At 40.2% G+C, this 17,898-nt stretch overlaps 1 protein-coding gene and 1 non-coding gene across 4 annotated transcripts in view; both read right to left on the bottom strand.

Annotated features, from left to right (window-relative positions):
* Nucleotides 1-17,898, bottom strand: part of dyrk4 (dual-specificity tyrosine-(Y)-phosphorylation regulated kinase 4) — a 48,601-nt gene that overhangs the window by 6,367 nt on the left and 24,336 nt on the right. For all 3 annotated transcript variants that reach the window (XM_063000105.1, XM_063000106.1, XM_063000107.1), the window contains exons 2-7: nt 11,866-11,949; nt 7,460-7,606; nt 7,145-7,292; nt 5,354-5,517; nt 2,675-2,811; nt 972-1,112 (exon numbers count right to left, since the gene is read on the bottom strand). In XM_063000105.1, the coding sequence (XP_062856175.1) occupies nt 972-1,112; nt 2,675-2,811; nt 5,354-5,517; nt 7,145-7,292; nt 7,460-7,606; nt 11,866-11,949 (821 nt within the window). The remainder of the gene's footprint in view (nt 1-971; nt 1,113-2,674; nt 2,812-5,353; nt 5,518-7,144; nt 7,293-7,459; nt 7,607-11,865; nt 11,950-17,898) is intronic.
* LOC134319693 (U1 spliceosomal RNA) lies at nt 10,292-10,455 on the bottom strand. Its single transcript, XR_010013547.1, has one exon. It is a non-coding gene; the product is annotated as a U1 spliceosomal RNA (small nuclear RNA).

The following is a 17,898-nucleotide window of genomic DNA, read 5'->3' as shown; positions in this document are numbered from 1 at the left end:
GGGCAGACACACATACACACACACACACACACACACATACACACACACACACCCATTCACTTATAGGGAAATTCAGTGTCTCCAGTTAACCTGACAGCATGTTTTTGAACTGTGGGAGGAAACCAGAGCTCCCAGAGGAAACCCACGCAGACACAGGAAGAACATGCAAACTCTACACAGACAGGACCCGGACCGCCCCGCCTGGGGATCGAACCCAGGAAAGACACACACACACACACACACACACACACTTTTCCCCCCAATTTTTCTCCCCTAATCTAGTCGTGTCCAATTACCCTGATTGTGTCCTCTATACTGATTCGACCCTTCACCGCTGACTGAAGACTCTCAACTGACATACACCCTCTCCGGCACATACACTCAGTACAGACTGCATTTTTCATCTTCACGAGTCGAGTTCATATACTGACGGGCACTGTGTATGGAGGGCCACACCCCCATCAGCATTATTCCTCCGCCCTGTGCTGATGCCATCAGTCAGCCAGCAGGGGCCGCAGTTGCACCAATTATGAGGACCTATGATCCGACTTTTTTTACCTCCTTTTCATGCTGCCGCTCAGCCCAGTCGGAAAAGCAGAGCCGAGATTCGATACGATATATTCGAAACCCTGGTGCGCTAGCGTACTTTACCGCTGCGCCACCTGAGCGGCTGAACCCAGGACCTTCTTGCTGTGACGCAACAGTGCTACTGTATAGCAACATCATGTAATGTACTTTTTCTGATGAACATGGAGTGCAAGCCTTCATCCTAGATGAGATAAAAATGTATCCTCTTACTGTCAGCACTCTCACACACACAGTTTGCATCATGCTCTCTTCTAGCACTCTGAATTACAGGAAAAGTATAATGGCTCATCAAAACCCATTACAGCTGAACTCATATTGACTTGACATTAAAAAAATGGTTCAGGTCAGTAAAGCTGTTGTCAGGGTGCAGACTGTGATCTTACCCGAGCAGCTCAAAGGAGATGCAGAGGTGGTTCCGGAAATAGAAATACTCCTTCATGTGGATGACATTGTGACAGTTGTCCCTGTCTCTTCTTCTCAGAGCATCTAAGATCTTCAGCTCAACCAGCGCTTGTTGATGGAATCTACAGAACCCCAACACAAAAGTAGCATGTTGGATAACATACATAAGCTGCATATATATGGCTGATCGGTATCAGCCAAAACATTAAAATCACCTCCTGGTGTCTACACACACCATCCATTTTATTAGCTCCACTTACCATACTTTGTAGTTCTACAATTACTGACTGTAATCCATCTACTTCTCTACGTACTTTTTTAGCCTGCTTTCACCCTGTTCTTCAATGGTCGAGACTCTCACAGGACCACCACAGAGTAGGTATTATTTGGGTGGTGGATCATTCTCAGCACTGCAGTGACACTGACATGGTGGTGGTGTGTTAGTGTATGTTGTGCTAGTATGAGTGGATCAGACACAGCAGCACTGATGGAGTTTTTAAACACCTCACTGTCACTGCTGGACTGAGAATAGTCCACCAACCAAAAATATTCAGCCAACAGTGCCCCGTGGGCTGATGAAGGTCTAGAAGATGACCAACTCAAACAGCAGCAATAGATGAGCGATCGTCTCTGACTTTACGTTTAGATGGACCAACTAGGTAGGAGTGTCTAATAGAGTGGACAGTGAGTGGACACAGTATTTAAAAACTCCAGCAGCGCTGCTGTGTCTGATCCACTCATACCAGCACAACACACACTAACACACTACCACCATGTCAGTGTCACTGTCACTGTCACTGCAGTGCTGAGAATGATCCACCACCTAAATAATACCGACTCTGTGGTGGTCCTATGGGGGTCCTGACCATTGAAAAACAGCATGAAAGGGGGCTAAAAAAGTATGTAGAGAAATAAATGGACTACAGTCAGAAATTGTAGAGCTACAAAGTGCTTCTATATGGTAAGTGGAGCTGATAAAATGGACAGTGAGTGTAGAAACAAGGAGGTGGTTTTAATGTTATGGCTGATCGGTGTATATGTTAGTATATATGTAGAAACAACTGGATGGCTGGCAACTTAAGAGTATATTACAAAAAACTGAAAATACTGTTTGATGTTTTTAATTTGTAAGGTGCTTATGTGTAAATACAATATATAGCCAAAAAACTTTGGACCCACTGTCTCATAAAAACGTACGACTACATGTATTACTCCTCAAACAGTTATTATTTATATTAAAACTACCCAATTTTAAGTCTTTTTTGATGTTATAAATAAGGCAGTGCACACCACACTAGCCTTTCCAAGTTCAAGTTTAGGGTCAGACACAGCGATGTGGCTAGCTCAGCCGCTAAGCTCTCGTTTTATTTACTGCAGTACTAAAAGGCTGTAAACCATAATGGTATCTATATTGATCAAAGGCGGTGGGATGCAGGCCACTGAGCACTAAAACACTTTAAAAACACACATTGATGTATCCCAGTGACCTGTGTCCAATCCTATTCAGATCAAATGGTTATGATAGCAATTTGCAAAAAAAACTTGATCCTAAAATGAATATAGAATGAATATTCTAATGAATAAGAAGTAGATACATTAGAAATGCAATATCAACTGATGTTTTGTTTTGATAATAATCTCCTGGGTGATCCAGTACACAGAGAGATTATGTTTGTTTAAATACCTTTTTTTGTTACGAATGATCTTGATGGCTACCATCTCATTTGTCTTGTGATCCAGACATTTGAGGACCTGTCCGAAGGATCCCTTGCCGATCACTTCCAGCACCTCATAGCGGTAAGCAATATGGTCATGAAGGACCTGAACACAAAACATATATGAAAAGGAAAGTCATGTCAAGTACAGCTAGTTCATTCGTCAGTATGCAGCAAAACACATCTGATGAGTAGAACTGTTACAGACAAATGGGTTTTTTTTGGGAACATTTCTGTAAAAAAAGAGAAAATGTCACATTTGATTTTCCCCCTATTGAAAAGAACAGTATTCTGACACAGCTGGTAAGATTACAGCCAGGATTTTTGTTGATGCAGGGAGGGTTTGTTATTCCTCCTCTGCATTTGTGTTTTAAATGGGGACATAACATTTTGGATGGTTGTGTAAATGAATAATTCTTTTTTTTAAATTATTTTCTCCTTTTTTCTCCTGATTTTAGTGCATCCAATTTATACCCAATTGTGTTATGCTTCCTTTTCCACTGGAGCTGACCCCCACCCAGATTGAGGAGAGCGAGACTGTCACATGCCCCCTCCGACACGTGCACAGTAGCCGACTGTATCTTTTCACCTGCACGAAGCGAGTTCATATGCCGATCAGCTTTGTGCACGGAGAGTCACACCCTGATCACATTATTCCTCGACTCTGTGCAGACGCCATCAACCAGCCAGAAGAGGTCGTAATTCGCTCAGTTATGAGGAGTCCCTGTCCGGCTTGTCCTACCCTATGAACAACAGCAAATCGCTGTTCACGCAACCGCCCAGAGAAGGCAGATGGCAGAGCTGAGATGTATTCGATGTGCGCTGGTGTGCTAGCTTGTTTTACTGCTGTGCCACCTGAGCGGCTGTAAATGAACAATTCTAACTCCAGGTTTTCCATACATACATGTGTTATTGTATTTTAAAATAAACAGCTTTGTCAGCATACCCTTCTATTTTAATGGGATTTGTTCTGTGGTACACTGACTAGCAGAGTCACTATAATTACCTCCTGCACATTGACATCTTAATTTATAGAGTATTTGACTTTTACAGAACCAATGGATTGATTGTTAGGATGACAGAACAAAATATTTTTAATGTATTACATGCCATCTTTATACATATAATCTTTGGGGGGAGGGCCAATGTTATGTAAAACATATCCTAATGTCAAAAACCTTTCACTTTCTTTCCAAAGTTGTAAAGTTGTAAAATTTTAAAACCAGTGCTAGTTGTGTCCATCCAACTAGCCAAATGCTGTCTCTTGATTTTGTCTTGGTAATTAACACAGCCCACAATCTAACTCTTTACTATTGCTTGATAGTAGAGTACGGGCTAACATGTTTTTTCACAATCTCTAGAAAATGGTATCTAAATAATGGTCAGTTTATTATATCCAGGATGTGACCACTATGCTGCTAAGCTGTGCTACACTGGTTAGATTAGAGCCTGTGAGCTGTATAAGTATTGGCATCGTTCACACCAAGGACAACAGGTTCCAACTATTAAATAATGCAAATGGGTTAGGTGACAGACTGGACAGTCCTTCAAACAGGATGGTTCACATCATAGTGCAGCAGATGCTGTTTTGGAATGCAGTTTTACACTTATTCTGTAAACGTAATGTCAGTATCTTAGTAAAGTGTGTCAGTCAATGACTTTTTTGACTATTTTCTATACCACTGTATTGTTTTTGATCACATAAATGGGCCATGAATGAAATACTGTGTTGTATGTTGTATTGTATTGTGTAATGATGTATTTCAAAAGGATCCAAAAAGTCAATCCTTCTTTCAACCCAAAACATATACCTATCAGTAACAGTTACACAACCACAACTGACCCAACCACTGCCACTAACTACAGAACACAAGGGTCATTTGTCAGACCAGTTTGCTGGTATAAGTGAGTCAATTACTACTTTTCATGCATACAAGCTCACAAATACTCATTACTTCCAGCCAGAAAGCAGAGCCAATGTTGTTATTGGACTCTAAATCACAGATAATCTCAGTTATTCCAATTCTATGATGTTTATAAAATATTATTATATAATATGTAATACTTAAATATTCATATACACCAACCAGGCATAACATTATGACCACTGACAGGTGAAGTGAAAAGCCCTTATTATCTCTTCATCACGGCACCTGTTAGTGGGTGGGATATATTGGGCAGCAGGTGAACATTTCATCCTCAAAGTTGATGTTAGAAGCAGGAAAAATGGGCGAGCGTAAGGATTTGAGCGTGTTTGACAAGGGCCAATTTGTGATGGCTAGACAACTGGGTCAGAGCATCTCCAAAACTGCAGCTATGGTGAGGTGTTCCCGGTCTGCAGTGGTCAGTATCTATCCAAAGTGGTCCATGGAAGGAACAGTGGTAAACCGGCGACAGGGTCATGGGCGGCCAAGGCTCATTGATGCACGTATGGGAGTGAAGGCTGGCCCGTGTGGTCCGATCCAACAGACGAGCTACTGTAGCTCAGATTGCTGAAGAAGTTAATGCTGGTTCTGATAGAAAGGTGTCAGAATACACAGTGCATCACAGTTTGTTGCGTAAGGGGCTGCAAGGGGGGACCAACACAATATTATGCCTGATCGGTGTATATTATGACTGGGAGTAACCTTGACGCAGTCTAGAGTTACCTTGAGGTAGCTTCCATGTTCGTCATCATAGCCTGAGTTCTGTGCAGATCCCTGGGAGCCCTGGATCTTCTTGGTGTCTAAACCCAGATACCAGATTTCAGTGTAGTCCATAATCTCCTCCTGTTCGTACTCTGTGAGCTGGCTTTGAAAGTGTTTGAGTGCAGCTGTTAGCAAGACAAAGGAGAATAGATGTATATTTAGCTGACCCAACTTCTGAAAAGCTACACTCAGTGGCCATTTTATTAGGTAAACCAAACATACAGGTATGCTTTAAATATACAACTACAGAATGTAGCCCATCTGTTGCTATACACAATCTTTTAGCTTCCATCTACACTATTTAACTTAAAAAGGTAACACTATACTAGATATTATTTGGTAGTAGAACGATTTACCACAGCAGTGAGTCTGATTTGATATAATGTGCCATAGTGATGTGTGTGATGCTGGTATGTATGCTTTACACACCTTCATGTAACCACTGGATTGAGAACATCAAACTAAAACTGACATTGACAAAGGGCTCATTTAGAAATACTTTAAAATAAATGAGGCTTTTAGTATGCTACACTTTTATTAGCTTTGGGAATTTATTTAATTTGGAGCTCCTGTAGTCATAAATATTACTAATGGGAAAATCTCTCAGCTAACATTCTGTAAACAGACACTGATTTGCATACTGTGTGTTTCCCTACACTCTACCCACGATGCGATTAAATTTGGCTGGAGAATTCAGAACCTGGCAACCCTGTAGTGACATCAACCAGGCAAGGTGAATAGCGCCAGTGCCCTCTGCTGTTTAAAGTGAATATCGATTCATTATACATGTAAACCGATTTGAATCGTTACACATGTGAATCGATTTTTAACTGTCTTGTGGTGCATCGTTACATCCCTAGTCAAAAGACACATTAGGGTAATCCAATCCTATATGGATTTAGGCTAACTGAATTCCAATTTAGGAATGTTTTAGAAAAGTGATTAGTATTTACTACACAATTTACTGGCATTGTTCCCTCATTATTTTCTGTATTTTGTATTAGCAAGTATAGACCTGATGAGCAAAGCTTTTTTTTAATATATATTTTCTTTTATGCATTTTCTCCCCTTTTTCTCCCTATTTAGCGAGTCCAATTGCCCGATTGCATCATGCTTCCTCTCCACCAATGCCGATCCCTGCTCTGATTGAGGAGAACGAAGCTAACCCAAACCCCCTCCGACATGTGGGCAGCATGCCGTATGCATCTTATCATCTCAGAGCTGAGATTCGATACGATCTATTTGAGATCCCAGCTCTGGTTTCAGTGTGTTTTTACCACTGCGCCACCTGAGCGGCATGAGCAAAGCTTTTAACATTGATCATAAAAGTCCTTGATTATTTAATATTGATCTTTAGTCTTCATGTTTATTAATTTATTAGGTCCTTAATGTCTGTGTTACAGTGGTACATTTGGTTACATTCATGACCGGACAGATAGTTACAGGTTACACATGATTCAAGTTCAGTGTCAAACAAGCAATTTAGTATCCCCAATTCACCTAACTTTTTTATTGGCGTTTCTATAATGGTTAGCAGAAGTAATGTAAACAGGTCAGTCCAGATCTGTGTTCTTCAGGTGCTGTTTTCTCAGGTCTCTAATATCCCTGCTTTGATAAAACGTCTACCAATTCTGTTTTACAATGAGCTCCAGATTTCCCCACCTTTTTAATATTGTCAACACTCAATTACTGACCAGTTTATCTTTAACCTTTGTTCCACAATATGACATAAATTCTACATGAACCTCTGACCTGTTGGTGACATGGGCAGCCTTTGTCCCTCATAAGTCCTGATCTTCTCAAACTTGTTGATGATGCTTCTGGTTAAAGACTCTGAAATGTTGTCCACACCAGAGCCAAAACGGTTTGGGAACTGGGGCCTCGGCCTTTCCCGCTCCTCCTGCACATTAGAAAAAGGTCACTACTAAAAAGATCATTAATGCACCATTACATCAGCTTTCATTAGCGAACTATAATGGGTGCACAAACTGTCGAAACATCCCTTAATTGGATAAAAAAAACATTTTGGGTAAACAACAGCCTGAGACATGGGGACAGTTTTCTTACCTGACTCTGCTGGACATTCTGCACCAGTTGTTTGACAATGTTGGGTAAGGTGCCATCTGCTTGGTGGAGAAGTTTGCCATTGGTCACTACCATCTGCTTCACCGGTTGGTCGAGTTGGGGTAAAGTGCCAGCCCCTGTCCCACACTTCTACAGGACACATACAACTCTGTTACATTATTCTGTTATTCATTAAACATAAAATTTGGACCTGTCAACAGGTCATGGGATTTTACAAGGTTCATCAGTAGGTATTTCTAAGAGATGCACTATATTGCTAAAAGTATGTATTCATTCATTCTAAATATTCAGATGTAAGTGGTCATGTGTTTTATATTCTATACTATAAAATAAACAATAAGCACATTTATTACTGCTATATATTAGTGTCTATAGTTTTAGAATAAGCTGTCCAATAAGCTTATGGTGTAGTGTTCATTAAGCTCTTCAGGTTCACATTCGGGCAGGTCAACGTAAACCCTATGATTCCTGATAAACGTACACCCTTTTCCAGCTTGAGGGTTGAGCAGTAACCGACCATGGCCTGAGTGACCTACCCCCTGCGCAGAGGATGGAATTTCAACGCAGGGTGACAGTGAGAGGGACATAAAAGCAAGAGAGTTGTCTGACAGGGTGTCCACACTGTACAAGCTGAACAAAAATGCTCCATGCTGACCTGCTTTTCCAGGTTGCTATATTTAGATCTGATTCTGAGTTCATACTGTATCTCTCAGCATTTTTACAAACGTTATTAGTATTATGATTTACACAGTTCTTCTCTGTTAAAAATATTCCTCCCTTTATGTCAATGACAATACAGGTACATTTTCCATTATAGACTGTCACAAACTGATGTTTTACTAGGACCTTTCAAATCAGGCAATCCTTTTTGTCAACAATTAATAAGCATTCATACCTCAAGTCATTTGTTAAGCCGTCTTCATGGTTTTTTTTATTCCTGATAGATGGCGCCCAGCCGACCGGTGGCAATGCTGAGTTTTGAACCGAGGAGTTCAGAATCTCGGCGCTGGTGTGCTAGTGGAATATCCTGCTGCGCCACCTGGGCACGGTATCTTCTTGTTTTTTTACAGCTAATAGTCTTTTGGAAAGAAAGTCTATGTTTATTTAGTTTTCATTTGGAGACATTTCTCTACACAAAGTTTGCCAGGTTCGTTGGAAGTGGTGGTGTACAGCAGACCACAAATGTTTGATGGGTTTAAGATCAGAACTAAAGTATTTACGGTCACCGGTTTTCTTTACTTTAAACTCTCCAGTATTTTAGTGGTTAAAAAAACAACAATGCTAACACAACCATATTTTACAATGTAAATGGTTTTACTTGGCTTAAATGTCTTGTTATATTTTACACAACACATACCAGATTACAGATACAGCGTTGTGTGAATTTCCTCACTGTGGGACTAATAAAGGATTATCTTATCTTAGATTACTGTCATCAAAATACTAAAACCCTTCCTTCATGATGGAATCTTTCAAGGAAGCTTTTTTCCTTGCAACTCCTAGTGTACCAGCTTGAACTGCACACTAAACCAGGGGGTGAGGGGGTGGGGGGAGTGACAATTACAAGATTTTTTTCTCCTTCTAAAACTAAAGCAATTCATTTTTCACCCAAGGAGACATTTGATAAGTCTTGCTGACCATGCACACACGCACATTTAATGTTAATTCAGTTCAGTCTAAAAAAAGGACCGTTGGCCAGCCAAAAATAGGGCTAACAGGGAAGGGTTTGTGTTGGGGGGGCTCAAGTTCGAGGTCGGCACATGGAAGGGGGCACATCTCCAAAAAGGTTAAAAACCCCAGCACTAAACAATGAACCACACTTTAAGTCACAACCATACGTAATTCTAGTTTAGTGATAAAGATTAGAGAGGGAATATGGCTCTAGTTTTATTTATTCTAAAGTTCTTTATGATAGACAGAAATGTATTCACCAGATCTGTACTTCTCTATAATTCCTGCAGTCCTTGACCTGACTTTATTTTCTTTAGACCAATTAAAAATAAAGGTTTCACAGATTTCTTACACAAGTGTTGACAAGTATCCACATACTAAAGAAGTGTGGAATTGAAGCTAGTCCTTCAGTTACAAAAGGTTTGAATACATCAAATTTCACTTTTATCTTTTTAAACTTTCAGTACATTGGTGAAAAGCTTTAGGTTTCCTTCCTGGACATAAAAACGTATTTACTATATTGTATATGCAATGTGGATTTAAGACAATAAAATATTAAGATTAAGGGGCTGAATATTTTAAGGCGCTGTATTAGATAGAATCCACATGTAGATTACATTAATTTAACAGTTCAAACTTAGAACCTGACAAATTTCTGAAGTGAAAAGGAAGAACCCTATCTATAGATACTCTTGATATGTAGTCTCATGTGTCCCGTGCCTGCGGCAGTATCTGCCAGCTTGGTTATGACGCATAGAAACAGAAGCTAAATTTAGTGTCATGGAACAGTAGAACCGCAGAACCACGTAAGCAGGTAAATACAGTGAGCAAACCAGAGGAGTAAAGAAAAGGTGTTTAGGTGCTGCGGCTGTGAGTTAAAACCTAAATCAGGTCAATTCATTCTGACAGGATAAGAGGCTCGACCTGGCCGCTACGTCTGGTAGTAGTTTGCATGTCCGATGCCTCCCTTGGCTGTTTGTGTGGGACTTGTGAACCCACCACAACAATAAATGGTTATTTTGAAGAAGACATCATGGATAGATGGATGGATGGATGGATGGATGGATGGATGGATAGATAGATAGATAGATAAATAGATAGATAGATAGATACTTTATTTATTCTGAAGGAAATTATTGATATCAGGGGAGAGCGCAAACACAGTCCCCCACTATCAAAAATTATGCAGTCGAGATTCCCACATTTGGGAAATTCACAGGGGTCCGCACAACCAGAGTGCAATGGCTGAGCCTCGCCCTGGGTGAACCACCTTCATGATCATGGTCTCACCCCTGCCAGGTAGGTATGATAAGCACAACATCAATATTTAAAAGTATGCATGTGGAAAGTAACATCCAGGGTCTGTGTTGTAGAAATATCCTAAATCTGTTTAATAACAATTGTACATTGGGATGCAGATGGTCAGTTACATTACTTAGATGTGCTGTGGCATTTAGACTGTCCTTGACTGGCATTTGGAGGTACTTCCACGAAACATAACACCACCTGCCTAAACTGGTGACACGATGTATGTAAGGTCTGTTTATTTACATGGTTTATGTCAAATTCTGACCCTACCGTGTGCATACTGCAGTAGAAATTTACATTCATCAGACCAGACAGTAGCCAACACAGCATGGGTTTGGAACATGTCAAAGTCTATGCAAAACCCACTCCAGCAGTCGCATCACCAAGCCCATATACACCGATCAGCCATAACATTAAAACCACCTCCTTGTTTCTACACTCACTGTCCATTTTAGCACTTTGTAGTTCTACAATTACTGACTGTAGTCCATCTGTTTCTCTGCATGCTTTCTTAGCCCCCTTTCCCAGGACCACTACAGAGCAGGTATTATTTGGGTGGTGGATCATTCTCAGCACTGCAGTGACACTGACATGGTGGTGGTGTGTTAGTGTGTGTTGTGGTGGTATGAGTGGATAAGACACAGCAATGCTGATATAGTTTTTAAACACCTCACTGTCACTGCTGGACTGAGAATAGTCCACCAACCAGCCAACAGCGCCCAAGTGGGAAGCATCCTGTCACCACTGATGAAGGTCCAGAAGATGACCAACTCAAACAGCAGCAATAGATGAGCGATCGTCTCTGACTTTACATCTACAAGGTGGACCAACTAGGTAGGAGTGTCTAATAGAGTGGACAGTGAGTGGACACGGTATTTAAAAACTCCAGCAGCGCTGCTGTGTCTGATCCACTCATACCAGCACAACACACACTAACACACCACCACCATGTCATTGTCACTGCAGTGCTGAGAATCATCCACCACCTAAATAATACCTGCTCTGTAGTGGTCCTGGGAGAGTCCTGACCATTGAAGAACAGCATGAAAGGGGGCTAACAAAGCATGCAGAGAAACAGATGGACTACATTCAGTAATTGTAGAACTACAAGTGCTTCTATATGGTAAGTGGAGCTGATAAAATGGACAGTGAGTGTAGAAACAAGGAGGTGGTTTTAATGTTATGGCTGATCAGTGTATGTTAATATGACAAATAAAGGCACCCCACTTTGTCCATGCTAAATTTCTACCCTTCTCCCAGGGAATAGTCATTTGGAGTACTGTGACCATGATCGGTACAAAACTGTTTTTAAAGATGAATGAATGAATTGTATAAAACAAATCTATTAAACCCAAAGCAGCATTTGAGCAAGAACTCAAGAAGGAGTCATTCTGTTTGAAGAGGTGTACCTGAGAAAAGTTGCGGTTGGATCCTAAGCGTGTGCTCTCAGCCTGAGACCTCTGAGGGTGAGGAAAAGCTTCCGGTCTGGCCGCCTGTAAAAATATACAAAGAAAACACGTAACGAGTGGTGCAAATGAAAGGGAACACTTGAACTTTCCTCCCACCGCCTCGGTCAGTTTTTAAAGACAGCGTGGGAAGCTGTGTGAACAGTGAGGGAATATTCTTGCGTCTTATAACTCACACAGCATTATTCACAGCTCCTGACTCATCAAGGTCTCAGATCTTCATTAAAATGTTGTATTTATGAAGGTGGGTGGCACTGTTTCGAATAAACAATGATACAATAGATACACATTGTATGCTGAAAAGTATGTACATGCCATTCCTAATTGTTGAGTTTGTGAAAGGCTCTCGTTTGTTCCAGCGTGAACATGTCCCAGTGAGCAAAGCAAGGTCTATAAAGACAATGGTTGGATGAGTTTGGCAGACAGTGGCCCTGACCTCGACCATAATAAATAATATTGTGATAAATTGGAACATTAATTGTGAGTCAGACGTTATCATCCAACGGTGTATCCAACACTTTTAATTGAATAGGCACATTTTTTAACAAACACACTTTAAAATCTTGTGGCGATCCTTTCCACAATTGAATAGTACAGCTGCATAGTATAGTACAGGGGACTGGGGTGAACTGACCGACAGACCCATGGTCAGTTGTCCATACTTTTGGCCATATAATATAGCTCTGTTTTAAAATGAACATTACTACACCATGAGCCTTCAGAGGGAGAAATTACTAAGTATGTATAAATGTATAACTATACAAGTAATTTGGCAAGACTGGCATCATTATTTTTAACATCCCAAACAATTTCAGGAGTTTGCCAGAACTGTGCATCAGTGCCTTTTTAAGTGCCTACACATTTTGGCAGTTCAGTTTGGAGCCACCTTGTGCATAGTTTATATGGGCATCCCAGTTTAAAGTGCCCTTCATAGGGCTAACCATCTTGGATTGAAAGACATGGTGTTTGGAAAAACTGGCAGGGTCAAGAAGTTTGGAAAAGCCCAGAGTTATTTACTTTTATATTCTTACCAGCACTGGGCACAAGTCAGAAATACACCCCTCACTCACCTATTCAATCACACCTAGAGTAGCCAACCCACCTTCTGCATGTTCTTGGGAGATGAGAGGAAACCCACAAGAATATCTATAAAAATGTGTGACCAGAATCAAACCCAGGTCCTTAGATCCTACACTACCAGCTAGGGATGTCCCGATCCCGATCTTTAATTTTGATCCCGATCCGATACCGATTCTCAAACCGATACTTGTATTTTCTAGATATTGTCTAGATAAGAACTAGATAATACTGTTCACACAGTGCACACTTCAAGTACATTACAGTTATTCAAATTAATCCAATGTACATGTTTAACAACTGAATAGCTCTGCAGTGCTGTAGGAAAAAAATTGCCTGCATCCAAGCTATTGCTTAATGTTCTTTTACAAAATAAAAGTAAACAAACCTAGTGCAGCATTGTAGTAAAAATGAAGTGAGATAATTAGTTTCACTTTGAACTTTATATTCAAAGAACATAATTCTGTTTAATGCAGCGATACACTAAAAATGAACAAAAATCTCCACTCACAAGTGGTGTAGCAGCTTAACTTGAATATAAAAAAAACAAATAAGTTACTTAACAGAATTACAGTAAAACCTGAATACCAAAATAAAATGGAAAGGTTCTTTTGTTATGAAGGAAAGCCAGTTCTTAAAGTGCTTGTATTGTGACAATGGTTTGATGGAGTGTGTGTGTTTTGACCCTTTGGGGCTTCCATAGTGCATGGGATAGCGTGCTCGGCTCTAGCTGTCCGCGATTCAGTACAGTAACAGAAGAAGTTAATAAAGTGTTTTGCTCCCGACAATTAGTGAATATACCGTGTATTTTATTTCTTTATTAAGCAAGTGCATCACTACGACACTCGGTTACATAACTAAGCCAATCAGAGTGCTTGATACTGAGATGTCGTTCAGTCTTGTAACACGTAAACTCGTAAAAGCTGTATGTTATGGTCCTGAAGTTTTCATACTCGGATTAAAAGTTATTGTTTTGTAAACCGGAGTGATCCTCGACTCACACACCAAATAAACAGTAAAATTCTACAGTAATGAACGCAGCTCTGCTCCCACCGCCTCGTGAAACGCTCGCATTGCAGACATTACACCGCTTTTGGACTCGTTTCACTTTCCAATTTAAAGTATTTCCACACAGCGGACATGCTGACGTAAAACAAAAGATCGGGTTATGATCGGCATTAGTAAAGCCGATTTCCGCTCAGTTAAAAATGCCTTTATCGGCCCTGATTCCGATCTTTGAGATCGGATCGGGACATCCCTACTACCAGCTGTGCTACCCCCTATTCAGACCCAAACAAGGGTATATTATACAGTAAAGTTAGGCTTGCTTTGTGGCAGGCTGGAAGAGATGCACAGAAACATGGGTCTTAAAGAACTGGGTCCAGTCATTGTCCAACAGGAGTTTTGTTATCTCACTGTCTGTGTGTTTTACTCCAGGTACTCCGGTTTCCTTAAGAAAGTGGATTGGCTACTTTAAACTGCCCAATACGTTGTGCTGCACTGTGATAGACTGGCACCCTGACCAGGATGATCCTGCCTTGTGCTCGAACCACAGGAACAAAAGGAACCTTCGAAACCACCAGATGTTGGCACATATGAAAAGGAACCAGCCTGGCATTTGTCTTAATCATGGGGACAGTGTGCCAGTAGTGATGACAGCATATGGACAGACTAAATGCCTGACTAAACCTGGGCACTGACCCAACTGTCACGGTCTGTCAATCCCCAGTCCTAGAGCTCTGCCTGTTCAGCTTTCTGTGCTCCTCCACATGGGATTCGGCTTTTCAAGAGCTCGAGCATCATTTAATGAGCTGGTGTATAAAAGCAGAGAACATGCCTAACTCTACAAACATTCAGACATAAGCCAGAAGCTTGGCAGACTGGACATGCTGATAGAACGGGAAAGAGAAATAATCTGAGAATTCTGTTCATGCATGCTGAAGGACTTAAGTGGATATCACACCTTTAATCCGAGCGATTAGGGTCTTGTTCTAAAACACATAATGGCATTTGGCTGGGACAAATATGGCTGGGATCATATGTCGAACAGCACCATGCTGCATGGCTTGTAAGGACCTTGGTTTGATCCTTACCTATGATCACTGTCTGTCAGAGGTTTTAAGTGTTCCTTACTCCAGTTTTCTTCCAACTCTCAGAAGGTTGATTGGCTGCTTTTAATCACTCTTGGTATAAGTGAATGAGGATTAAGTGTGTGGTTCCTTGCATTGGATAAGCACAAGCTTATGTGGGATCCGTGCTCAATATACACAGACATGATTGGGGGTGGCTGAAGAGCTGATACTGACTGGCGCTCTGTCCAGGTTTTCCCAGACCCGGTCCCAAAGGTTATGTATAAAGTACACAATACAAAGAATGCTTTTACTGCATATAAAATTTAAATGAATAGCATGGCAGGAATAGTATACTGTTCCTTAAATTTATTTATTTATTTTTTGCTATTTTATTTATGCATGTTCTCCCTTTTTCTCCCAATTTAGTGTAGCCAATTAGTCTTTCGCTGCTGGGGACCCCAATTGCATCTGAGAAGGGTATATTTGCCTGACATTGACAAATGCGCAGTCCACGACCCCCTCTTATTCGCCCATAATTCGGTGGATTCACTAGAGAGACCAGTCTCGTGCCCTGAGAGACACACACTGATCTCTGCATTCCTCCACTTCTGTACAGGCACCTTGGGCTACTAACCAGGGTCCCTACATAGCTTTAAAGACCCCACCCAGCAGACTAGTGGCCAATTCTGTTTGCTGCAGGCACTGTCAATGGTCCTGCCATGGGGCGCCCAGTCGACTATTAGCGGAGCCGAGATTCAAACTCAGAGAGCTAGCAGACTTTCCCGCTGCACCACCTGGCCAGTACTTTAATTTTATTTAAACTTTTTTATTAAAAGAGTTACCATTCATATTTTACATTTTACTTTCTTGGCTTAATTCTTAAATAGTCTTTTTATTTGAAACTGAATGCAATAATTATCTACTTGGGGGAAAACACTTACTTTGCTATATTTATAAAATGCAATATAATACAATGAAAAAAATAGATAAATGCTTGAAGAAATGCATTTACTGTACATAAGCTTTAACAATACACGCAAAGAGGAGGTAGCGCTACAAAACATCAAACCACTGAAATCACCTTACTGAACAAATAGTTTGATCAAATTAATTGCCCGGACTTTAAGTGCATCACAGTCTTGTACAACTTGTTTTAAATCACTGAATTTTACCAACCCGTGATTTATAAAAAAGTTAAAGGTGCTGAGGTTTTGGAGGGTAGCTGATGTTTTAGGCTCTATAGCTCAGGGTTTACAACAGTAAAAGAATACATCAGTACAGATCATATGTCCTTCAACCAAATATGTTCCTGCACATGCTGGTGCATAGTTACTGAAAAAGCACGCTGCAAATATATCACTGAGAGCACAGAAAATAGAAAATGCATGCACTGAGGGAATAAAAATAGAGGGAGAAATAGCTACTTATCTTTAATTAATTTAACACATTGTTAGAAAAATAGTTTGGCCTGAGATTAAATTTATGCTATTTTTACTTATATCCCAAAATATATCTACATCTTCTTATTTGGGATGAGACAGACTCCAAGTACTTGATAGCAACACAAGTTCTGTAGCACCTATTAAAATCAACTTTAGACATTTTATACAGTATGTCCTGGCTAGTAAACTATTCTAAATTAGGGAACATTATGTACATTGCATTTGTGGTCCAACTCTTTATTTAAAGTGGATCTAAATCAGACAAATAAAGGTTTTTAGATATATCTCTGTAAACCACACACATTTGGAGAGTCAGCAACCTTTCTGCTGTGTTTAACTATGGAATAACATAAGAGTTTTTGCAATCTGTCTTTCTATATGTCTGTCTGCCTGTCTATCTATCTGTCTGTCTGTCTGTCTATCTATCTATCATCCATCCATCTCTCTATCTATCTATCGATCTATCGATCTGTCTATCTGTCTGTCTGTCTGTCTGTCTGTGTGTCTATATATCTGTCTGTCTATCTATCTATCTATCTGTCTATCTATTTGTCTGTCTGTCTGTCTGTCTGTCTGTCTGTCTGTCTGTCTGTCTATCTATCTATCTATTTTTCTATATCCGACAAAAGTTTATGTACACTTATATGGGACATGTTTGTCTTGGCAGTCTTGGAATTATGATTTCTGTAACTGTTCTTTCTGTCAGTAAAATTATTAACACATACATGTTTCCTAAAAGAATTACATTTAAAGGTTTTAGTTCCAATAACTTTATTGTTGGTTTTCTACTAATAAGAAGTTTCTTTAGATTTATGGCAGCATACAGCTTCCTGGACTGTGGACAGTGTCACCCGTGTATCATCATTTTTGATAACTTCCTTGGTTGTTCTTGGAAAGCCTCTTTCTTTTCAGCAAGGTGATTTTATTTGAAAGTTTATTCCTGTCCTTGGCAAATCAAACACTGCCTTGTGTACTAGTTAATATGTTTAGTCAAACTAGCCCTGATTATACGGGCACTGAGAATTAATCTAAAGTAGTCAGATTAGTCAGTATAATCAGTAATGAGACTTTGGAATGTCATGCCACAAAGCTCCAAGTTACTGACCAAATTAATGATCCAATAATGTATATTTTGACTAAGCATATTTGTCATATTTTAAGAAAAACCCAGAACAACCAAAAACAAATGATTTTATATGTGAAATCTCAAGACTGCCATGACAACCTGTTCCTTACAGCTATATGTACACATCTGTTTCAACCTTCTCCATCAATACATGTACAATATTACAGTATTATTTTTATGTTTCACCAAATCTCACTGCTTTTACTTTTTATAAGATGGGATGCGCCTGGTGGGTTAAATGTCCACTCTATGCCCCGGT

The sequence above is a fragment of the Trichomycterus rosablanca genome, chromosome 8 (genome assembly GCF_030014385.1).
Source record: "Trichomycterus rosablanca isolate fTriRos1 chromosome 8, fTriRos1.hap1, whole genome shotgun sequence".
In the NCBI taxonomy this organism is placed as follows: domain Eukaryota; kingdom Metazoa; phylum Chordata; class Actinopteri; order Siluriformes; family Trichomycteridae; genus Trichomycterus; species Trichomycterus rosablanca.
The sequence above is the reverse complement of the archived record's forward strand: the minus strand, read 5'-3'. Positions and strand labels throughout refer to the sequence as shown.